General features: G+C 40.4%; 1 protein-coding gene across 1 annotated transcript in view; it reads right to left on the reverse strand.

The window, feature by feature from the left end:
• Nucleotides 1-454: 454 nt before the first annotated feature.
• UST (uronyl 2-sulfotransferase) overlaps nucleotides 455-25,784 on the reverse strand; it is a 155,594-nt gene continuing 130,264 nt past the window's right edge. Inside the window, exon 8 of the mRNA XM_015623067.3 lies at nucleotides 455-4,019. Within this exon, the coding sequence (XP_015478553.1) occupies nucleotides 3,736-4,019 (284 nt within the window). The 3' untranslated portion in view covers nucleotides 455-3,735. The remainder of the gene's footprint in view (nucleotides 4,020-25,784) is intronic.

Raw genomic sequence — 25,784 nt, forward strand, 5'->3', positions numbered from 1 at the left:
TTTGGCAGACAATGTTTTTTCATTTGATAAGAGGATAAAAGTTGGCATGCAGTGTGGTTTCCTTTGCTAGTCAAAAAACGTACCTGTACATTCAATTGTACTGTATAAAATAATGAAAGGAGGAAAAATTCCATGGCTTGAATTCACAGATGTGGTCTCCCACATTTAAAATTTGTGGCTTTGCTCATGTGTTTATGATACAATATGCCATTCTACATCCTAACACTCAAATGATTCATCAAAGATCCAATGATAAAAGAATTGCAAAGAAACTGGAATGCATTAAATACATCATCAGGTTAATGTACTTTCAGTTCTGCCAAGCTACTTCTCTACATACAAGCAGAGAACATTTGAGATACTTGGACTTAGCCTTGCATCACCAACAAAATTCATGTGGAAGAGAAGTAAACTGAACAGAAACAAAAAAAATGGCACAATTTGTCATTGTCACTTGAAACTTAAAACTAAAATTTATTTTTTTTTCCAGAATGCTGCATTTTAACAACAGTTGATTCTCTCTTTAGTGTGAAAGCACTGTGATACTTCACTTACATTGTAACACCACTGTGACTACTGAAACTTTTATGCCGGGCCATCAAACACCATATCTAGTAAAAATGCAGTGTATGGAGACTAAGTTGTTTCTCTCCTGGATAAAACTTCTACTTAGCAGCCACGGAACAGTGGACAATGTACTTTAATGTACTGACCGCACATCTCAGGGGAGCGAAACAACTCAGCTCACACCTCATTGGGAGATGGAATAACCCAGGAGCAACCTGCTCCAGTCTCACTGCTCAAATATGACTTTCAGAGGATGCCCTATGCCTTATCCAACCCTGTACTGTTGGCTGCAACTCCCACGTCCTACCCACAGCCGCTGTATCCAGGCAGGAACACTAGTGTAAGCAAGAGGACTATGGCGCCAGGAAGAAATGTGCAAGTTTTATTTTTAAACATTGTTGGATTGAAAAAAGAATCATATGGCTTATTGATATTTCAGGAGATAGTAGTGAATAAGTTAAAGAAGATTTCATTCCAAAACATACGTTGCTTCATTCATAGCTAAGCTAATGTAGACATATATTTTCTTATTTTTCTAAGTGTTGAACAGCCACCTTTTCCCCCCACAAAGATCTCCAAGGATATGCATTGGCACTTTCTACAAAGCTGTTGTGGACTAAAGGCTTACAAACAGTGATTTTTTTTGAATAAGAAATATTCATCAGACCCAAATATAATTATTTAAATCAACTTCTTCCTGAGCAACTTAGAATTTGGAATGTGCTGAAAAGTTTCAATAAATAAGTCAAAGATTTACCAGCTTATAACGTACCTTTTAAAAGTTAAGCAAAATATATTTAATGACAGAGAAATAGCCCATAGGACCAGGAATATTAGATGCTATGTGCCAGATAAATTTAAGAATTACCATTTGAGGAGGAGAGGCCAGGTTGATTGTTACGAAAATAGAACAATATTAAAACCTAGCAAGTAAATCACTAAGCAGCTTCTGTATTTAGATTATAAGTAGTGATGACTGAAGATACCATTAAATAAACAAACAGATAGAAACAGATTTTAATGTAAGCATCAGTGAACTCTCAGGAAGGCTGAATGTGTTAAGTGACTATATTCTGTTAAAACATCGGCAGAAAAAGGATTCAAACAGAATTTCAGAAACATGAGAATACTAGTTCATTCCAAAATATAACAACTCCACAGTGTGTAAACTAATCATTACTCTTTCAATGTAATTTCATAGAAACCACTTAAAATATACAATGCAGCAGATTCATATTTTAGCTAATATGTTAGTTACTATCTGTGCCATTTTCAGCTTTCTTTAATGTGTTCCCCCACAGTAGTGCATTGCTACCACCAACCTGGGATGTTAATAGTGAGAACAGAATCTTCCTAGTATTTTCTGTAAGTTTGCATCTTGTCTTAACTCTCCTTTATTTTCATTCTCTGTGTATAGGTAGAGACTGAGCGGTGAAGAAGATTGACTATAATTTCTACTGGCTCTCAGCAGGCTCATGGAAGAGAAAACCCCTTGGAAAGCCCATTTGAGCTGATCCCGACTTGATATGCTTCATCTGTCACAAAATAACTTTTGCTTGATATAGCAAACCAAAGTATGACCTTGCAGATGGCAGCTGTGGAATAGGAACCAAAAATTTTCTGGTAGATACTTGAGAAAGGATGTGAGATAGCCAGAGGAGGATTGTCCTCATCCTGGCAAACAGCTGCAGCATCTTGTACCTGCTTCTTTCCTGAGCTCTAGGGACAGGAAGTTATTGCTCTTATTCTCTATTAGTCCAGCTTTCTCTGGCAACAATGGTGCATAGGAGGTCAAGGCCTCATCAAGACCCCAAACTTGCTCCTATTCTGTGTAGCAGAAGGCCAAAGAGCTCTGCCCAGGGCTGCCTGTGGGTCTGTCACTTCTGTACCACCCGGGCTGGCAGGCTGCCCAACAGCCAGCACACCCACACATCACAGGGAATCCACTCCAGGGACACCTGCCTCAGTAACAACAGCATGCCACATATTGGTGCTACCTCTCTTTCCCCTCCCAGCTTCCACCGGTCCCTTTCCTAGTGTTGGCAGACAATGCCTGTAGTGATTAACAAGGGCAACTTCCACAGTGACTCTCTTAATAACCTGTCACTGAATCAGATTTGGTTTCAGAGAGTGCATCTTATAGTATTTGTTTGATGATTCTGAAATGCTTCAACTAGAGAAGCTGTGTACGTTCATACTGTTAATTTTCCTTCTAGCTACACGAAATGCAGGAGTCTGGTGTTTGTGCTGGTGAGGAAAATGTCAAGATTCAGATGTGTGAACAGTTCTGCAGTTGCAGAAATACGGGTTGTGCTCAATAAGAGTTCCAGATCACCTGAGCTTTTTAATGAGTAGTTTTTTGGTATCTCTTTGGATTTGTGACCCAAAAGAATAATAAAAATCTAAAAATACCATTCTTGAACATAAACCCCATATGTTACACGTTTTCCTCAAGAGTCCAATAGAAACACAGTCAACTACTGAAATAAAGCTCTGCCAGGCACTTTTAATTTGTTGTTGCCATTCACTGACCTGGTAACTTTTCCCACTCCATGAACCAGAAATATCTGGTTCCTGTAAGTTGCCTTACAGTCACTAGTACCGATTTGGCAGAACAGCAGCCTTGCTCCTCTGGCACAGGTAATTCAAGGAACTGTTACCTAGCCTCTTTCTGAGCCTGTTATCCTTGGATCTGAAGAAAAAGTAATGGCTCTGACCATACCACTGGGATACCAGTGTGCTTTGGCACTCTTCCCAAATGGCTCACTGCCTGCAGTTCACCTGCTGGAAGTTCATGTCACAGTGTTGTGCCATGAAGATTTGTTGCTGGTCAAAGAGAGAGATGAGAATCTGTAAGATTTACTTTTCAATTTTGCAATTCACAAAGGGCTACTGTCCAAAAGTTATTTTGTGACAGATAGTAGGTACTTCTCTCTTGAACTATGCCATAGCAAGGATGCTATAGAGCCAGCACTGTATAATGAATCAAACCTGCAAAATCAGGTACCTCCCAATGGCTCCAGCATGTGGGAATGGTCTCCTCTGTTCCATTTCAAATCCGCTGCGCATGAACTCAGTTCCTTAAGGAATTACTTTTAATAATAATTAAAAAAAATCTTAAGAAAGCTGGAGGGGCCACCAGAAGAGAAAGGATAACTCTTCCATCCATCACCTTTTATAGATATCCTCTAGCCACTTTTCATCATCTTCTTCCTCATCATTTATTGGTTCCTCTGTTTCCAGGGGAGAAGGAATGAAGAACTCAGGTCTGGGACTTGGTTTCCTGACATGAGACTTCAGTCCAAACTTGCGCTTTAGCAGGTGGAATTGTTCTTTGACATAGTAATAAAACTCATATTCATATCTCATGCGTTGGTAGAGGATCTGTATTGCTTCTGGAGAGGGGACGGTCTTTTTCACTGTCACAGTCAGATTGCCAAGTTTCCTATGCTCTGTAAAGAAAGAACAACAAGCAACATGGTAGGTGCTGATTAGTGAAACCAGACGTAAACTTCTTAATTTAAACATTAAGGCATGGCCCTACTACGTTACTGATACAAATGAGTTCAAGCTGTCTCTAACAGTGGATTTACTTTTAACAAGATACGAAAAAATACAGATGTTTGAAGTCAGACTTGCATGCTTAAATATGGCTAATTCATACGTGTCTTGTCTGCAGTCACCAAAGATCTTAATTGTCAATGGTTATCTGAAATTGCAAGCCACGTTGTATGAACTATAAGCATAGCTACACGTAGAGAAACCCACAATCTTGCTTAGCTTTGGAAATTTGATGTCAGGCACACCACCGAGCTTAACTAATCAATTGTTTCCTATGTGGCATATGGTGACCTGTCTCAGTTGTGCTTTATTTTAATTCAAATCTAAACATACTTGTCAACCTGAATCCATCTTAGGGTAGCACCGAAGGGTTGTTGGCATCACCACATGACACCTTAGGATCAACTGTGCCTGTTAACTTTCTCATCCAGTTACACCTGTTAATGGAACATCTCATCTTCTTGTCATGCCCTGGAAGATTTCACTACATTTTTGTTCACCTGACAACTCTTGCTTTGGTAAACTGAAATACAAACATTTTATTGTTGATAAGGAATTAGGCTGCCAGAGCATCCTAAGTATACAACATGGGAACCTAACTTTTATTATAACAGCAGTTCTTCAAGTCAGAAGTATTCAAAAGGGTCAGGCCATGAAGGATGGCAAAGGAAAAGCTTACATGGAGGAAGCAGACAGCAAAGAACATTTCATGTTTCCAGCTGGGTTCCAGTGGCAGCAACCACCCTCACTTCCAGAAGGAGTCCCTGAATCAAAATGTGATTTTACCATGGATAGAGTTTTGTTCATGTAAGCAGAACAAATGGAGGTCTTCTGAGGTATCTGCCAGCAAAACTTAACATAGGCTTAATATCTTTACAGAGAAACAGATTTTCACAATTGCTTACACATAAAACTAAGGGTTCCTATCCTTCCTACCCTACCAGCAACATTGGTTCCTAGCAGGAAAACTAAGTTATTTTGGGATCCCACAAGCTATATGTTTATGCAAGTGAAATAATCAAGAATAGGTTTTTAGGGAAGAGAGGAACTTTAAACAAAGACAAACCCTTTTATCCCAAGAAGTAATAAAATATGAGTAAGTCCATCTAGCAAGCACAACAGCAATGATCTTTAGACAAAAAGATCGTACAAGATTTTAAATCTTGAAAGGTACAACAGATGGGCAGAGCACAGCATTTAACATGAACTTCTCTATTTAAATTTTAAAATATTAATATTCATAAAGCTTAAGGTAGCCATACTTGTGAAAATATTCAATGTCAGTCAGTGGACACACATATTCCTCCTTCAGAGTAAAGGAATTAGAGAAAAACAACTTAGAACATTTTAATAATACTACATGAGAGAATTGCTTCTGGGCTGGACATTCTTTTAATCACTGGACTTCACTGTGTCACACCCATCTGGTGCAGAAGAAAAAAGTTATATCTGAAATATCTGTATCTGGAATAGTCAGTTTTGCTTATGAACTGCAGTAGAGTAATTTGAAATATAGGATGAATGGTACAAAGAAAAGATATGTTGACTAGCTTAACCAATGCAACACTTCTAAATGAAAAAAAAATTATTTAAAGCATTAATTATATTTCACATCTATACTTTTAATTCCTTCTATAAAGGAAGAATGTTTTTTATTAGTTGGTAACTATTAAAAATATTACTGTGTAATTAAATAGAACTTTTTACACTGAATTTAGTAGCTCTACTCTGAAATCTGTGTCTCTGTTCATATGTCTAAGTAATTGAACAACTTAGTACACAGAGTTCTCTGTTCCTTAATTACAGTAACGTATGGTGAGATATGTATGCTCTGTATTTACAGACTGTTTATCAGTTTGCTTAATTTTAATTAGATAGTAGTGAAATGATTAAAATATACAAAAACAGAAAGAAAGATGCAATTTTAATGTGCTATTTAGCTAGGAAAAAGTGTAGAGGAAGGATCAGGAACTGCTTGCATTTCAAAACAGACATAGAAACTACACAGAAAGCAGGACATGTGAATAGTGTGAAGGATTTTTGGTGAAAGTATTTGGTGAAGTATTTGGCTTCCCCAAGAGCTAATTCGGTTCTGCACCACCTTTATCCATAGACTGGAACAGACAACAAACATCTCAATCTTGTTGAATTCTCAGTCAAGTTGTTCAAGTTACCTTCAAATTGCCATTGGTGGGTACGAGATGACTACACTCCAAGAAGGCCACTGTACTCAGTCTGTCCTCTGGTGAGAAAACTTTTTTATGGTTATTGAGCACATCAAGACGTTCCTCTTTATTGTGCTTAGCTGGTCGCTCCTGCCAGCTTTGCAGTCTGGTTTTCTTTACAAATTCAGCAGCAAATATACACTACTAAATATTGCATTTATTAGCTTAAGCCTTTATACTGCCTGCCAACTTCGTTTTTATTTTATGTAAGTTATTTCTGCTACAGAAAACTCCATTTAGCTCACTGGAAAAAGCTCTTTACTTATACAGTCCCTCCAGGACTGTAAGTGGGGAAAGCCACTTTCACAGCTCCAGCTCCCTTCGGTGGCTGCTTCTCCCAGCAGAGAGGCACTTGAGCTTAGCCCAGGAGCGCTGCCAACGATGACAAGGTGAAAAGCACGAGACTGTTTTCTTTGGGGGGCAGTCTGTGGGGGCAGGAGTGGCCAAAGGCAATGCCCTGCTGCTGTGCCAGGCAGGGAGCTGTACGGTGCTCTGTGCCACCCTTGCAGCACAACACACTCCTCTGAATTTGCTGTTGCAGGGCCACAGGAGGGGTTTCTGGATGTGCACAATTCTCTGCTCTGTGCACACGCCTATGACTGCAGAAGCACACATCCAAACAGGCAGAAACACCCACACTGGAAGGCTGCAGGGGCTGTGTAAATTTTCTGGCTCCTGTTTGTTTGCCTCGCAGCACAATCGTCAGAACTGCAGAGCAAGAAGAGCTGTGAGGTGTGGGCTGTTGGATGGCGTGAGCTGGGCCTGTGCCTGGCTGCAGGCTCAGCCTTTTGATAAAACAAATCAGCTATTTTTTGTACATGAACTTTACTTAGATTGTGTTTTAATCTTAAATACTCTTAAAAGTCTCTCTAATACAAATATGGATGAAATCACAAAACTTCCCCTTGAAGTCACCTCAACCACCTATTCTCATCATTGAAGCAAAATGGAAAATTAGGTAGATCTGGCTTAAATCCAAAATACCAATCTGCATATGCTACATAAACTCAGCTGCTCCACCAAAGGACCCCCATTTTATGACCTTTGAGACAGCTTACCACATGGAGGGCAACAAACTGTACCATTTACTTCTTATGCTTATTTTTTTAAAATGTGTTTGCTTTGGCATTATTTTAAATTACTAGAAGAATGTACTATACAGTAATGCAACCTCCCAGTGCAGCAGGCTCATACCTTAAGCTAAACTGATATGCAGATAGGAATGAAGAAAATGAAATTCTTTTGGGTAACCAGTTGAAGAGTGTTTACTGATACTTTCCACACTCTCATTTTTATTTTTTTTTTAACTAAGAAATGGACATTACTCACTGCAGCAATCCAAACCATAGGGAAAAGTGAGTATTATAACTTGTGGCTCCAAAACCCCTGAATTGCCATATTTAGACAAAATGATCCTAAAGGAATTCTCCACCTCAGAAGAAAATTTCAGAATGAAGGGCCCTCCAGCATTTTGCTGTTTTGGGGGGTGCCACGCAGAGGCTGCTCCTCAGCGCCGCTCCTGGATGAAGCCAGAGGGAGCCCTGGGGGGCCCCTGAGGAGAGGTGAGCCAGGCTGGAGGCAGCACAGGGTGGCTGCAGACCAGCAGAACCGTGGGCTTGCCGGGCTCACGCCCACGGTGGGAGAACACCACGCTGAGCTGCGCTGCTCCCACGGCTGTGAGAACACGATGGCTGTCCCAGACACACCAAACTCATTTCCTCCAACTGTGCAGGGAGGCCCTGAGTCTCAATTGTGTGCAGCTGAGTTACAGCACATACCTACTTCTCCAGAGTTTAAATGGAAAGAGATGTGTGTCACTGTGGTTAAATGTGACGTACGAAGGGGTGAGGGTCTCTGCTTGATCTGCTTCTCATTGCTGTGTTGCCAACCAGGGCTCTGATGGCTACGCTAGAAATGATCTCCCCTGGAATGTTGAACTACAGCTTAGCAAAACATTTTCTGGCACTGATTTGCCTTACAAACTTGAAATTTTCAGCCTGGCTCTAGAAGGATAGCTGGAAAAGGACAGTTCGGGGAGAATGGATGAGACACGGGTGTGGGGGCTCGGATGTCTTTCCAATGGCCACAGGGCTACTGCCACTCAGGAGTCTCAGCCCAGGACAGGTCCCTTGATCCGAGCCAGGGCTGGGTGGTGTGCTGCAGCCACACTCTGCAATGGAGCACCTTGCTCAGGCTCACGTTTGTTAATGGAAAGCAGAGATGGTGGAGAAATTCTAACAGACACACCAACCAGGCAGAAATATATTAAAAATCAAAACTGATGGAAAAGTGAAGTAGCAATGTGTCCCATAGTATCTACCAACTTTTTCTGAAATACCACAAATCCCTGTTATTAACCTCTTTACCACTAGGTTACTCCCCTCTCAATTATTCACACCAACAAAATATGGTGTAAGTTTTAATAACATGTAGATAAAGATTAGACCCTCCTGTGCATGCTTGGGACAGTTATGCCAGGCTCACAGCAATGTTTGCCTTGTTTTACATTTCTGTTCTGAATTATTGTGGTGCTTTGCTGACACAGAACAACTCCCAACTCCAGGGGATTAGGAGAACTCTCGCACACTGGCACACAGCCGTTTCCTAACTCCTGAAGGTCAGGTATGGATCTCTCTGAAAGAACAGCTCTCCAGAAGTCACGGAAACTCCCAGAACTTCAGAGATCTGCAATCCTAGGAAATGGTATGTCCTATTATTTATCACACAGGGATCTTGGAACAGATACACCAGACTGTAATTAGCCTGGACACTGTAAAATTATTTCTGTCAGTGACAGAACTAGGTGAGACAGAAATGGTCTTTCCTCTTTCTTACCACTACAATGAATAAAGAAACTGAAAGAAAGAACAGTCTCCCTGTAAACCTTATATAATTCATTACTTATATTAACACAGACAAAATGCAGGAAGCTCTGATAATGATAAGGTGGCACAGAAAAATGGAGGGATGCCAAAACAGAGTTTAACCAGGAAGAATTCAAAGAGATAATCTGAAAGACACGTAATCAAACAACTACTAATGTTCAAGGATGTAAACACCAAGGAGGCGTGACATAAAATCACAGCAAGGAAGAAAGATGAAGAAAAAGGAAAATAAAAGTTAGTGATAAGTGATAAATGTAAGGAGTACCTTGGGCTGATATGGCCATAAATAACAAACAACTTCCTACACTATGTGAGTAACATATATTTATGTTAATATTAAATGACAATAAAATTTAATATATAAATATTGAATTATGTTAAATATTGCAGAGGTCAGCACTGCACTGGTCTGGCTGTCAACTTGCCACTGCAACAGCGATACGAATTCAACAGTGCTCTTACATACTACCTTAGCTGTTAAAGGCTAAATCATTTATTATATTGCATTATATCATTATTATGAAACATTTGCCATACAGCAAATGCAAATATATAACTTTATCTAGCTGCCACTTTCTGAAGTCTCTTCTCCAACCAGTAAGTAATATAATGAAATCTCTAAACTCTCCTGGAAATGTCACAGTGCTGTGCCTTTGCTCCTACTAGTTCAGAGCTGTGGATCCAACAACATGGATTTCCAGCTGCATGTGACACTTCAACCAACCCTCCTGTATCACATACTGCTTCTGATGCTGTCCTCCTCCTGGAAATGTGCTGTATCTCACACAAGATCAGACAACAAATCTCAGCAGGATCTCCTAAGAGACTCCTTTATTTGCTGCATTTTAATGTTGTATTCCCAGTTCAGGTAGGTTAACACAGAAAAAAAAAGTAAAGTTGAAAAATAACCCACACTAGTAGAATGAAAAGGCAGATTCTTCCGAGAATGTGGTCAGGTACTTTTATAGCCATTAACCAACTTTTAAGTTGAACTAGACAGAGCTGGAGGTGCCAAAACCGAAGTCATCTGCAGAGGAAATGCCAGGATTGTCTAGTTTGAGTTGCCGAAACAACTGCTATGGTTGCAGCTCATATGCTGCAATTTTTAATGTGTATTTTATAGCTGTATAAGAGTTATAGAATGAATCCAGTCAAATCTGGATCTGACAAAACCACAATTTAAAAATAGGTTCTTACAGATGGCTTGAGAACAGTGCTGCATAGTAGGTTATGCAGATACTAACATTACCACTTTTTTGCAGACAGAAGAGAGAGTTGCAGTGACCGAGACAAATTTCAGCAGCGCTTATGAGCAGGAAAAGCTTCACCACAGCTATGTAATGCAGAAAATCTGCAGAGATACAGCCCAGGACTTGAGAATCTTGAGCAGGCGTCTTTGTACTTCGATTCATAGTAGGCTGCTATCTCTGATTTTTGTCCACAAAAAGGAAATGATGAAGAGGCGTGCTGTGCAAGCTAAGATGTCCAAGAGGGATGGAGAGAGGTGGAGGTATCTTTATTTCCATATATAGTATTGGTAAGTGAAACACTGGCACATAGCATCCAGTTTTTCAACCACATCCTAAATCAGAAAAAGTATGAAAACAGCCTCAGAATGAACACTGGGGCTGAAAGGGACACTTTGAGGAAAGATGATAAATTTGTTCTGGTCAGCTTACCAAAAAAAGACGATTGAGAGGTGACTTGTTTACAGCATCTGCATATTTTCATGGTGAGAAAACTATGGGTACTTGGGTTGGAAGCAGGAACCAGACAAATGCAGACTGAAAGTACGGCACTGCTTTCTTGAAGTGGTGAAGGTGATTAATACAAAACAAACACAGTTCATTTGCTATCACTTGATAATTCTGCATCAACGATGGATAACTTAATGAACTCCAGATACTGGTCTCTAAGCAGAAGAGACAGGGTGGCCTGTAGCACACAGGAAGCCAAGCTCAATGACCCCATGATCCATTAAAGTCTTTCAGACTTTCTTTCGAATGTCTTGCTTGTGTCAGCTTCCAAGTCAGAAGCACCAGATGCAAAAGCCTTTTTGTCACTGCGTTTCAGATACCTCAGTGTGAATGTCTTTTTCTGGAAGATGTCTGAACACCCAATTTGCTACATTTTCCACTTCTCGACTGTTCAAACCTAGAGGTTACCACCCTGTACTATCAGGCCTTGTAGGAATGGGACATAATCCTGTATTTTTTTTAAGAATATCGAGACCATGGTCTTAAAATTTGTTAATTATAAATGCAGCCTCTTAGACTTTTAGCCTCTTAGACTTAAATCTTCCAAGAGCATACATATGACTGCTTATTTCTTTATATAAATACTGAAATTAAAAATGAATGCAAAAATACTAACCAGTATGCAAGTTATGTCCAGTAATAAAACTTATGCACTGCCAAGGTAAAATCACAACTGATAGGAGATCCAGGACTGGCAAGATTCATGTTACTGTATGAAAGCTGCTATTAAAATGGGGGGAAAAAAAGGTGCTATTGATTCTTTTCTCCCTTGTGAGAAAGTTGCCAGTTCCAAGAAGATTTTCTCCCGACCATGTCTGCACACAGACAACTGAAAGCCCCAAAATGGTTTTATTCCTTATTATTTCAAGTTACAGGCGGTCAAGAGAAAATTGTCTCTTTTGCCCTTAGGTTCTTTTGTGTATAATGAGTGACTGAAGGCAGCCAGGGGCCGAGGCACTGCTGAAGAAGGAAGAATGCTACCAGAGCAGAAACAACACACTGTTCCTTTCAAGTTCACCCCCTCCTGGCCCACAGCCCGACTACCTTGGCCAGCTGCCAGGAGATCGGGACAAAGGCTTCCTCCTCTGGCCAAAACCGAGGAAAAGGGTCTGTTGTTTAACACAGGCAGACTTGTTTCAGCAAGAGAAAAAAAATAAAAGGAAGGGGAATTATATTAACTAGAAGCCCTGGGAGAGGAGAGTAATCTCGTAGTGTGGCAAATGCAATTCTCACCCTATGCTTTTCCTGAAGAGAGAACATCTTGATTTTCTACTGCTCAGGCTAGAAGGCAAAGTACAGTGTCCCAACAGGGCTAAGCCCTAAGGCTGCCAGTGTCTTCACATCCCCCGAGATCACTATGAACCAGAAACAAGAATGCATCTTTCCTCCTTCCAGGAAGCTCCAGGCAACCCACTCTGGCATCCATGCCTTAACTAATAGGCTCATGTGAAGGGCAAGTGTCCTCACTCACAAAAAGAGTAATTCCTACGCACCTAGCAGACCTCCAAGAGTCTGACAGATAGATAAGCCAAACATTTAGCTATCTCAGGACTTCACAGTGACCAAAGCTCTTGGATTTCCACAAATGCATTAAACCTAAGTCAAGGTGAATTCATGCCTGGACTTTTCACTGCCTCTGGTACAGAGCCTGCAGCCATGTCTGCAATGAGGAACCTGGGACACTTGGGATTTGCTGCAATTTGAATCTGTCCTGGAAATCACGGAGGCAGATGCTGTTGCAGAAGTTACAGATACACTGGCTCTTCATGACAACCTCAGAACTTCTTCAGCAGCGCAGCCACAGGTAAGGGACAGAGGCTTGGAAAAAGGAGAAGAAATTCCCTAGGTCTGGTGTGACCTGTTTGATCCCGAACACCAAAGCACTCCCTCAGAGGCTGTATCACAGGATGTAGTATCTCAGTGACTTGTGGCAGGAGACTTCCCTTGGCAATTGTTTATATGCATAAGAGCTTTTGGAAGCAGGCCCCAATTCAAGGATAAGTATGATTTTAATCTGTTTGGGTTTATATAAATGAATACAGAACATTTTGGGGTGCTTAGAAGCTGTTCAAACACCTTCAAGATTTACACATGCGCATACTTGCTCTATTTTCCTGGCATTGTATTTTCTTCCAGAAGGAGAGTGAAAATAGCATTTCTGACATACAGGACTAAGATCTTTGAAGATAAAAGCTTCCCTATGCACTCCATGCACCTTTACCAGCCAGTAGCCAAGACAGCTGCCTCTGTAGTAACTCTCACCTGTTTTCAGCTCCAGCACACCTTGCTTGTGCGTCAGCACTGAGAACAATCCATTGAGGAAACAGGGCTTGCACAATGATCTTTCTAAATTCAATTCCCATTTAACATTAATGTACAGACAGGGAAGAGATAAATGGGCACATTGTTCTGCCATCTATCACCTTGTTTATAGGAAGTATATTCTTGGTAGTCTTTACTGCTTGTTAAAGGACTTAGCTAACACTCTGAAAGCACAGATGAATCTGAATGAGAGACTTATGTGGTAAGAAAACCCATTGCTCCTGCACTTAATCCTGTAAATTGTCTTATGTCTGCAGTATTTCAACCAGTAGTTTCATGCCAGTGTTGGACTGGCTAGTATCAAAGTTTCCAGGATAGTCTGCACATTAGTTTAATGACAATACTAGACCTGACATAATGACTACTGTGCTTCAAAGTTAAACTGCACAAACCTTTCCCTTGTGATTAACAAAACAGGAGATAAAATGAGCTGCTGTCTTTTTCCATGTCAGTATTTATGGGGACTCATAAATGTTAACACCTCTGAATAAGAATAAAATGAGATAGAAACCAGGAAGGATGTGACAGCAATTAGAAAAGCTTTACAAGATAAATCAATTTTGGAAGTGAACGAGGTTATTAAAAGGAACACCATGCATGCTTTTGTTGAACACCTAGACTTTTGTTGAAGAACACTGCAATTTTCCACAATACAATCTTCAGGAGTGGTGAAATAAAGACACTCAACATTACTCACAACACGTGCAATGTTAAAAGTTGTATCAAGATAAAGAGAAAAACCTTTTGAGGCAGGTTAGCCATAGTCAGCAGTCAAGCATCCATGTAGGCATTTGCTCTCTCCTGCTACTTCCACAGTGGGAGGATGGAGAGAAGAGGAAAAACAAAAGCAAGAAAACTGGTAGAGATAAGAACAGTTTAATGTAGAGAAGGTGGGTAGGGAGGGAGTGATACAAATGACATCCCTTCCCCATTCCCCAGTCAGTGCATATGCAATGGCCATCCTAGACGCTGAAGATCCCACTCAGTAACATGTTACTGAACATGTTGTTCAGTATAGTATCAACTATCTCTTTGATCAGTCTGGGTCAGTTGTCCTGGCTGTGTCCTCTCCCAACCTCTTGTCTATCCCCAGCCTACTGACCAAAGAGCAAAGTGACAAGGAGAGAAGGCACTGATGCTGTGTGAGTTCTTTGGGTTTGACTCAAATTTGAAGGTCTCTTCCAACCTAGTAATTCTACGATTCTGTGATTATAAGTAAATTTAACTTACCTGACAACATAACACAGAAGATATCATTAAGAACCAAAAGTCAAAATTTCAGTGCCCGATTTCAAAACCTATTCCTCTAAACAACAAATCTGAGCCTGAATCTACAAAATCCTATTTGATTTCCTAAGCTTACTAGAAGAATATTTTTTTCAATACAGAATATTTTAATGAAGTTCTGTGGAAAACATGATGAAAAAGTTATCTGAGAGAATAGCACATTCAGGGTTTCCATAGTAAGAAAAACAACGAAAAAATAAACAATCAAGCCAACTTTAGAAAGGCCTGCCCAAAAAAATAAAAAATTCACATCTGGGAGGCTCAGTGTACATTTGTGTAGAAGGGACATTGGCCACATTGATGTGTGTATGCACTCACATAACAGCAGGGCTCTGAGGAACATGTTTTCACCCAGGCTCTGTGCTCAGTGGGTGACCAATGCACACAACCAGGTTTTGTCTTAGAATCATATAATCATTAATGTTGGAAAAGACCTCCAAGCTCACCGGGTTCACCCTTTGACTGAACTCACCATGTCAACTAAATCATAGCACTAAGTGCCACATTCAGTCTTTCCTTGAACACTTCCAGGGATGGTGACTCTACCACTTCCCTGGGAAGTTTCTTCCAATGCTCAAACACACTTTCAGTGAAGAAAATTTTCTGATGTCCAACCTGAACAGTCCCTGGTGCAACTTAAGGTCATTTCCTCTTGTCCCGTCGCTGGTTCCGTGGCAGAAGAGACTGACCTGGCTACAGCCTCCTTCCAGGCAGATGTAGAGAGTGGTAAGGTCTCCTCCAAGCCTTCTTTTCACCAGCTTAAACAAATACAGCTCCCTCAGCTGCTCCTCCTATGACTTACTCTCTAAACCTTTCACCAGCTCCGCTGCCCTTCTCTGGGCACTCTCCAGTGTCTTCTTGCAATGAGGGGCCCAGAACTGGACACAGCACTCGAGGTGTGGTCTCAGCAATGCCAAGTTCAGGGGGACAATCCAGGCCCTGCTCCTGCTGGCCACGCTGTGTCTGATACAGGCCAGGATGGCACTGGCCTTCTTGCCCACCTGGGCACACATGGGCTCATGTTCATTTGTCTGCTGCATTCTCAGTTCCTTCTCTGCTGGGCCACTTTCCAGACAAAAAAACCTATTGGAGAGGTTGTCCTCTGCAACCGAGTGTGCAGCTTTGGGAGGGACACACTTGGAGCTATTGAAGGAGGAAGGGGACATCCGGCCTAACCAGTCAAAACAGCAGAATCAGCCCTGGCAGTCGGTGGGGACAGATGCTGCAGCTGGATTGCCTTCACATCCAGTCTTGGTGCTGAATATGTGGGTCCCAGAACCCAATTCAACGCCTGGATGCTGCCAAATTCATCAGTAAACCCATAGTGCTGGGAGTATGAAATTGTGACTCTGAGCTCTTTAAAAACACATTCCTCACAGGCTGCTCCAGTATGTCCAGTAACTGTGGTCATCAGCTTCTAAACAAACAAAGTAACCTGGGCACATCACGTTCAGCTGAAACTTCATCCATCTGCTTGCCATAGCGGCTGACAGCATTTTTTGGCACATTCCCAGAGCATTTTAATTTTATTAAGTACATTTATTGAAGAAACGAAAACCCTTAAACTGAGCAAATATAGAGTCCTCATAAATATAACTAGTTGTTTTTCTTTTTTTCCATTTTGTTTGAGTAACAGTGGGAAATGAAAAACTGCAAGGCTAAAGGAAGTGAAGGAACTATTTATGTAGCATGGGAAAAACTAAACAGAGATTCAACACTTTAAAGTGGGTGACATCTGTTTATCAAAATACTTGTGTTGTATCTTTTGCTTTTTGTCTTTTCCTGCTAAAATTTAGAAATGGGGATGGCACTGCTAGATTCGACCTTTGATTTTAGCAGCAATCTGGGAAAGTTCTACCACTATCTCAAAATCAAAATATTGGTCTGGCAGTGCCAATTGCTAATAACATATACTGATGTATCATGTGCCATTTCTTCTCTAAATTACTCACATGTGTATACAGTATGAAAAGATGTGTGGGAATAGGAGTTTTTCCCTCTTTGCACATGAGATACAAAGTGGCTATGCACTTATCTTTTTGTTATTTTTGAAAGAGTGGGATGCACAACAAGATGTGGTCTGAACTGGTAACCAAAGCAGTCTGTGAACTGAGCAGTTGAATTAAGACCATTGATTTCTACAAGTAGCTTGCAAAAACATGCACCAAGGAAAATAATTTTCAATGCCAAAGGTTCTGCTTTGAATCAAAGTGGTTAAAATAGGCTAAATAAGGTGTTCTGCAAATGCACAAAGTACTGGGGCCTGCCAGGGATCCACTACCATATTCCACCAGCAGCAGAAGGCAATGCCAAGTAAATTCTGAAATTTAATACACATACAGATATGCCTTGCTGTTTCACTGTTCTTCTGTTAGTAAAAGTTCAAGATGAAATGGGCTGACAATCTTTGGTAAGCTGTTTACTAAAGTGTAAGACAATGGACTGAATTTTCCTGCAATCAACCACTTGCATTGGCATGTATGCACCTAGGCAAAGTTGTACAAGATGCAATTTGTTCTTGTTATTTTCAACTAATAAGAGCTAAAAACAGCTGACTACAAAAAGGGTTTGCTTTCCTCCATGAGCTGTTCTTGGTATATCTGGATGAATATAAATATGTGTATCAGGATGTGATTGTGATAGTACAATCTTAACACAAGAAATCTGTCTCATTGCACTTAAGAAGAGTACACACCCTCCATGCCTAGCATCTCACCCAGTCATTACAGAAAATCAATTAATTGGTTTGACACACAAAGTCATGAACTAGACTAAGTACCCAAATTCAGGAAAGAATATGAACTCTTCAAAATGCTATTTGGTATCCAGGATTCCATATCGATATCCTGACTCTAATAGCTTTTAATTGCCATCACCAACATCCCAAATTTACCACTGAGCTTAACACTTACTGATTTAAATTAAGAATAGGAATAGATAGGATAAGAATCTACAGAGAAAAAAACCCCACACCTTAAATATCCACAGATCCTGAAATAATAACCCTAAGGAAGATGTGGAAAGCATCTGATACTTCTGTGGTGAAACTGAACAAACATTAGTCCCTATGAATCAGGATTCAGTGCAGAAAAACAGATTGAGGACTTCTCAAACACTGAAACGTAAACTGTGAAAGGCCAGAGAACATATCTCACATGTGCTAATCCAAAAATCTTGGAGAGAACACAGAGGAGGCAACTAGTGAAATTACATCACTGCCAAAATACCTGAGCAGGTTTGTTCAACCATCATCCCTCAATTCCAGTTGGTCCTGCCATGCTTCACCCTCTTCAAGATCCCAGCATAATTTTACTGTCCAAAATCCTTTCCCAGGTTTCCCATCTTCAGCAGTTCATTCACTCTCTAGTAGCTGCTTTGGTCACCATACAGAGGTTTCTTGAGAGTTTACTAGAATAGATCTTCCTCTTCATTCCCCTCTTTTGCTCTCGATAAGAGAGTTCTGGGCTTCTGCTATGTTTCTGTGCCCCACAGGGAACAAAGGTCATAGACTTCCTGGAATCACTGCCGACAAATATAGTGGGGTGCTAAAAAAACCCCAAACAATTCCACCAAAACTTAAATCAAATAGCACTCAATGATGCACAGATCTGTCTATTGGATAGGCAAGGAAAACACTAAGAAGGATGACATAAACTTTGTTTTTATATGCATACCTCATACTTGCTCCTACAAACACTACTCCATGTCAATTCCTAGCCAGCATTCCTCTCTACCCTAAGATGTACCAGCACACAGCACAAGTCAGGAGTATTTCTGCTGATGAACTCCACTCAGGGCACCCAACAACCTCCAGAGAGAGAAACAGCCAATTACATCTCTTGACTGATCATGCAGAGAGCTCCGTTTCCTCAATACATAATTTAAGCACTGACATTAAATAATGTCAATACCAGAAACAAGGCAGATTTATCAGCTGTCTGAAGACCCTTCAAGGATGAGTCATGGCTACTGTGAAATTGGCAGTGCACTCATGGAACAGTAGGGAGTGGAAGAAAACTTTAAAGATAAAAATAAGGTCCAGAAGATACTTAGTGGTATTTAGGATAAAACAGAGTTTTTGGTGAATATTTTCATTCAATGTTTTAAATAAATTTGCTTTGACTATGCTGTCACTTCTGTCATGTCAAATTTCTACTAGCTTTTTGAAGATGTATATTATATATCAGTCACCCGTTAATTCCACACTCTCATTTTATGTAACAGAAAAAGCATCTGTTGGTGCCCAAGCAATAAACCTCCAAACCTGGTAACATCCTAAAAGCCACAGGCACACAGCTCTGCAAAGCACCGTGGGCTCTGGCCAACTGTACACACCTGTGGCTCACCAAACTCTGCTGCAGCAATATCTGTGTCCCTGTCTTCCCTTCACACAGGCCCAACACAACCACTGGGCTCTCCCAGTAACTTGTGCTGCACTTATTTCTAGTGAGAAAGAAGCAAAACCTGAAAGAGCCAACTCTTTCTGTTCTCTTTTCTTTGCCAAATCAAACAGTACTCTTTATCAATCTCCTTTTCCCCCTTCCACTCCACAAATACCAAGAAATCAAATAATGTAGCTGATGAATTGGAAATGAATGGAAGCAGTCAAGAAGCAGGAGAAGCAGAGATAAAACACTTAGAGCACAGTTTCTGCTCTAAGCCCTACATTTGCATGTTCTGCTACACCAAAGGTGTGATACCCATAATGACTTACAGGTACACGTGTATCCCAAGAACAGCAATACATCACACTGTAACACAACTTCACAGGCCCTTCAAAATTCAGTTGAAAGGAACAAAATGGAAGAAGACAAGCCTCATTCAAAATTTGCATTACACAAAAGGTATTACATAGAATCATATTGCAAAAGGCACAATAATAAGCTGTATTATTTTATCATTAATCTGTCAGAACACAAAAAATTAGGTTTATTCTTGTGCTGGATGCATAGAGCTGCATAATTCCATAGTTATAGGGAAGCAGCTCAGAAAAAATAGCCATGAGGAAAGCAAACTGATGGTGAAGAGAGTATTTCAGGGCCTGAGAACAGAGCAGGAGTGCTTGCGTGGGCAGACAACAGAGGATGTTCCAGACTTTGAGCAAACAGCAGAGCAGGGAGGGATGAGTAAATGCTGGTATTTACTTGTTGTTTTAACTTAAGCAATTGGAGGAAGATAACAATTTAAGATACTGCCCCCTGGATAGCTTTGGTATTTCTTCCGAGTCTCCAATTATTATATTTTTCTCTCTCTTCAATATTCTTGTTTCCCCTGAGTATGCACTGACCAGCAACTTGCATTCCCTGGAAATCCTCTCACTAGCTATCTGGAAAGAAATTCATGCTAGAGCGCATAACTCTTAACACATAGATGTCTTTAAAACTACAAGTCATCTTCGGAAAGCAAATTGCACAGAGATGCAATAAAGAATTCCTCCAAGACTTATTTTGGAGGCAAGTGAATTCAGTCAACTCACAAGCATCAACAGTAATTTCAATTCAGTAAGCATGCTTGGCATTCTCAAAACCTTCGCCCAAACCACACAACCTCTTTGCACGTGCACTTCTTCTAAAAATATTTTTTCTTGGTATGTTTTTAAGCTCGCTTTTTGCCCTGGGCCTATATGATAAAAACTTTCTGGGTGAGCCCTGGAGAACTGAACAGACCAAACACTAATTCTCATATGGAATTTATTTAGAGGGGGAGAAAAAAACTCCCTTAAGTTGAGTAGCTACGTTATTTTGAACTGGTTTTATATTTTATGTGTATATAGTGGAGCTGGAATTTCAAGGCTGTCTTTTGTTTGCATTCATCATGAAACATTTGTTATATGAGCTGCTGCTACTGCTACCAAAACAGCTGCTGCTCACTGCTAGAAAACCAGAGGCCAACTCAACAGTTTCTTTCTTTCTCTGGTAAGGCTAGCTAGAAGATGAGGCCTGGTGTGTCTGCAGGAAATTATCTTTCTTTGGCTTCACTGTCATCCTTGCCACCTTTTGCTTACCCAGAATTCAAACTTGAAAGAGAACGGATAAATCAGAACAAGAGCAGGCATGTTCTGATGCTCCTGAATCACCTGCCATTAACACAAATCAGAACTACAGCTGTGTGAACTCCCTGCTTTGCAGCGAGGGCAGCACCTCAAATGTGAATGCCTTTCCTTCAGCTGCTCTTGCAATTCAGCTGGGATTTAACACTTCTGTCCTGTATCATCATTTTCTGCCATCTGGAAAAATTGAGTCATGACTTGATCTAGCTTCACACAAAAATTTCTTCTGTAGGAGACTGTTTCCCTGTGCAGAGAAAAATGCCAACCCATCTGATAATCTGTGCACTTTCTCCACACGGATCAGGACCCAGAGCATCTGAGGACTGCAACTGAGTGCTGAGGACAGACCTTCTCAGCTGCTCACAAGCTGAATTTTAATGCTCTCCTTTGTTATGATTAGTAAACCACTTCTGGGTTTTTTTTGTTGCTTCCTGCTAACATCATATCAGCATTGACCTCTCTTACCTCAGTCATATCTTTTTAAGAGAACATTTATCCCAGGCTGGAGCACAGCCCCTGCAAGAGTTCCCTGTTTTTTTCAAGCAAGGGGGCACTATCAAACAATGAATGCCTACCTCTTCCACCAGCTTTATCCTGCAAGAGAACATTCTTTTTCCTATCCTGACAAACTGTTTTCTTAAAGAGCTTTTGAACAGAGATCTTGCTGAAATTCACACCTGTACCATCTCATATCCCAGTGCTTGCTGAGTCCTTAAAGGAAATAGTTTATTTTAGAAGTTTTACAAATGCCATACTGACTTTTCCCAACTGTCTATTAATTGCATCCTCTGTTACAGTTCCTCCTGGTATGTCAATTTGATTCTTTCATTTGTTGCTGTCTAGGTGACAACTGCAGCCCTCTAAAAGCTTGGGAGTGATCTTAACTATTCTTCCAAAATAGCTGCTGATTGAATCAGGGAACACACCACAGAGTTGGCAATTTCAGTTTCTGAATCTGAATACTAGCTCTCATAGCAGCATCTCTAACACTGCCAAGGAGTAAAGACAGCTGTGGAATAAAAAATGCCACACCCTAACACTTACCCGTATTATAGATGGCATCTGCAAGTAACTGAGAAGGTATTCAAAGGGAGTGCAAATAGTACAATCAAAATAGAAGATTTATAAAGTGTAGTAACAATTGTGGAAATGTTGGAGGCAGACAAAGATAGAAAACCGGAGAGAAGATAGTAATAAAAAAACACAACGGGAATGCAGTTTGGAAGGGGAGGAAACTGGGATGATGAGCCTAGAGAGCAACAGAGGGGAGGATGCTCTTTCATGCTAGATTTGAAAATATATGATTCTACTGCAAGAACACAAAAAAAAAGAAGAAAAATGTAATTTTACCTTTATTTAGTAAAACTCTATTTTCTCATTACAGCTTCTTGGAGAGTAAGTTTTCAAGGGGTACAGATCAAAAAGGCTAGGAAATTCCAACGAGGAAAGGAAGTAGGGAACATAACTCCAAGAGAGACTTGGAAGATCAAGGGGTCAGCTCTCCAGCACCATAATCTGCCTTCAGGGCAGGTAAAGCAAAGAGGTTCACAGGAAGGAGCACAGGCATGGTGTGAAGCTGTGTTCAAGTGAGGAGTGATGGCTGGGAGACACTAGCTGAGAGTACCAGCTGTGTAGCAGCTGAGAGCTACACTGCAAACATTTACTTCATTTTAATTCTTACAATTTTGTCATCAAGAGCTGACCTTTGCACTTTGCTGAAATTCCTGTTACTAATTTTTTCCCTTCTTTTCTAATAGTTGCAAGTGTTCTTCAGATGATTTTAGAGTGCAATAAACTCTATCCTCTGGGAGCAAGTGATCCCTTTACAGATGTAGCCTGAGGATGTCTCTTCCCTGTCTCCCTGCCACTTCTCCCAGCTGCCCAATGTCTCCCTCTCCCTGACTCTTCTTGGTAACCTAGCCCTGATGCAGTTGGAAAAAACCCTTTTGGTGTTAGCTTTGATGCCTTTCACAAGTTGCATGCCAGAAAGTGCCTTGCTGTAATTTCACACCTAAGTTCTCAGAACTTATGCTATCTCATGTTTTCCTAATTTTAATTATTACATTTTAATTATTAGAACAGCTAATTTGCATCACTGTAAAAACTTGATATTAAATTGCAACATATATGTGAAAATCTAAGTAATTCCTAAGGGATGGCTCCTTGTCTCTACTGTACAATAATTACAGTTACAAGTGTTTTAACAACTGAATTTCTTTTCTATAGCTACCTTACCCTTAATGTTTTTCAAAACATTTCTGAGCCATCAAAGATACTGGTTCATGGTACTTGCATTGTTCTTGCAAGATGCCTTGGGGATAAGAATAATCATTTTAACCTGCAGCACATTCTACCACTGTTACAGTGATTTAGTCTGAGAAAAAAAGTACTATGACTTTATTTCAAGACTGAAAATAAGATTATGCTCCTAAAAGCTAAGTGAAAGTCAGCTCTGTGATCTTGTTTCATATTGCTCCTGTATCTTCAACGCCAAATATGCTTTGTTTTCAATTAAGAGGTGTTTCTCCTCAAACACTGGCCTTGAAAATATACTGTAGGACACAATGACAATTGAGCTAAATTCTCAATTGTTTTGGTCCTATTATTAATAGAATTTTTTATATTCCAGCCTCAGCCACCTTGTGCAGCTTGCTTGTTTCCATATAGGTGAAATGAAGAATTGTTCACCCGGGAACAGAAGCAGGCCTGTTAACTGGGATTTAATGGCATCTTCTGCTGCTTGGACAGAGGTCAAAGTTGTCAAAGAAACAATCTGCATAATCTGTTACTGCTGTAATTTTTGTTTAAATGCTATTTTTAAAGCAGAAGCAGTAACTGAGGTTTAGCTGAAATGCAGTAGCATTATGATTTTATTTACTAAGTTACTCAAGAAGGAATGAACTGTCATTGCAGGCTTTAACTGCCTGTCATTAAAATGTTTGTGGTATATTGTCATCAGTAACCCTGGATTATTTATGAGAGATCATTAATGCTGTATCCAAATGGAGATTTCCCTCTGTGCTAGAGCTTTAACAAAGCTGGTTATCCATGGGTTTTCCATTTTGTGATACTAGGAACAGGAAATATTCAAAAGATGCTTTGAGCAATCAATCTCAAATGAGCAGCAGGAGCACACTTATAAACCATAACATCTTCAGTGACTGATATGCTCACTAGATAAATATGGCTGTTGCTTGGAAGATATCAGCACCAAGCCTTCAATCTCCTGACATATACCAAAAAAACACACGTGAATTCATGATGTGTGAGATGTAAGGTTGTTTGACTGGTCCCTTGGGATTTAGAACATAAATAAGTTTTGTTTTTACCGCAACACAGTATGAAATGACATCTTTGTGGGTTTAACCCTAAACCAGACAACCCATTGGTAGATCTGATGAAAGGAAGCTGAATGAAAGCAACATGAATAGGTGGGATGAAATGCAAAATCTGTAGGCTGAAGTCCTGAAATTGTACTAAAAGACAAAGATGATGCATAGGTGCATAGGTGATAGGTGGTCTCAGTCTTTATAATCCTACAGATATACAGAAACTTTAGCAAGGGGAAACTCTGTTAATGATAGAGGCTCAGATGAGCATGCAAAAAAGTAAAATTTGTTTGGCTTCTGGTAAAGACTCTGCCATTTGACAGGAAAGAGAAATATGAAAAAGGTGGAGGAGAGAAATAGGGAAAAGGTAGCAGATTGCAGAGCACAAGCTCAGTATAGGCGTGTATTATAGCTCAAAGAAAGGGAAGATTAAGTAATTCTACAAAACATACTCAGCATGTATCTACAATACATTGCAGTTTGTCAGAGCCAGTCTATGAACTTGTGTGTCCAGAAACTTTACTAGAAAAGGAACATTAGATCCAGGATTTTTCAAACAATGTTTTAAGGGAAAATGGACTTCACTTTCCCCTACAACTGATTCTGAGCAGAGCCTTTACACATTCAACTCCCATGAAAATCCAAGCCTAAAATAAGGATTTAAAAATCAGCGCTGTAATTATCAAGAAGAGAAACTTCTTTGCCATAGTCAGTGGTGAGATCTGGAAGGCAGCCAACATTCTTGAACACCAGAAGCACTGGGAAAGGGAACCATGGATCAACAGTAGCCTCACTCCTCATTTCTCTGGTTCATGAATCATGCCCACAGTCCTGGCCTGCCAATAGAAATTATGTAAATTTCTCACCTGATCTAAATGATGGTTGCTGGTGCTGCAGCACTTACCAAGTCAACCACTAGCTCTTGACTTCAAGAGAAAGCAGAGCCATAGCAATGTGTTTGGCAAATGGACCTGTAAATCACACTTCCCTGCACTGTAGGCTCACGGAACAGATTCACCCAGACCAAGTGTCAATGTTGTGTCAGGGTGTCAGCTGCCTCACTTTTCATCTCAAAATGCCATTCATTTTGGGCCACGAGATATATTTATAGGCAACTTCTCTGCTGTGTAACTATGCACATACTAGCCAACTCAATCTAACAAGTACATGCTAGCAAGGAAGAGTAAAAAGATAGGACTTGGGCCTGGATGTACACAGGCTCCATGTGGGTTGGAAAGCCATACCAAACTTACCACACCTTTACTACTGATCACATTTTAGCAATGAGACTGATACTATCTTGGTAAATCTTTGGTGCCAGTTATGGTTTTCATTCCACACACATATTATCTGGAGTAGCTTCACCTTCCTCAGCAGAACAAGAACCACAGCTGTTACAAGCTGTGAAGTTTTGCTTCAGAACTCACCACAGAGAAGTTTTGCTTCTGAGACAAATCACCCAAAGACCTAGTGGTTCTTTTGAAAAACACAGTCATGAGAAAGCCCAGAAGTCCTCAAATCCTTCCAAGAGCTCCTATTCTTAAAACTGCTTAGCTTGTTCACAATAAGATTTCAAACAACAAAACGTATTTTTCTTTTATGGGACTGAAGAAGAAAGGGTACTTTCAACAACTATCCTTATCACTCAACTGGTGTATCCACTAACTTCAAGGCATCATGGATCAGGCAGTCTGGTTTTGTCCCTGCTCCCCAGACCTTGTATTTTCATGGCCGAAGAGCTAGATAATATAGCTACAGCTTTTGATAGTACCTTCAGTTTTATAAAACAAACCAAGGAACAG

Source organism: Parus major, chromosome 3, assembly GCF_001522545.3.
Source record: "Parus major isolate Abel chromosome 3, Parus_major1.1, whole genome shotgun sequence".
Taxonomy (NCBI): Eukaryota; Metazoa; Chordata; class Aves; order Passeriformes; family Paridae; genus Parus; species Parus major.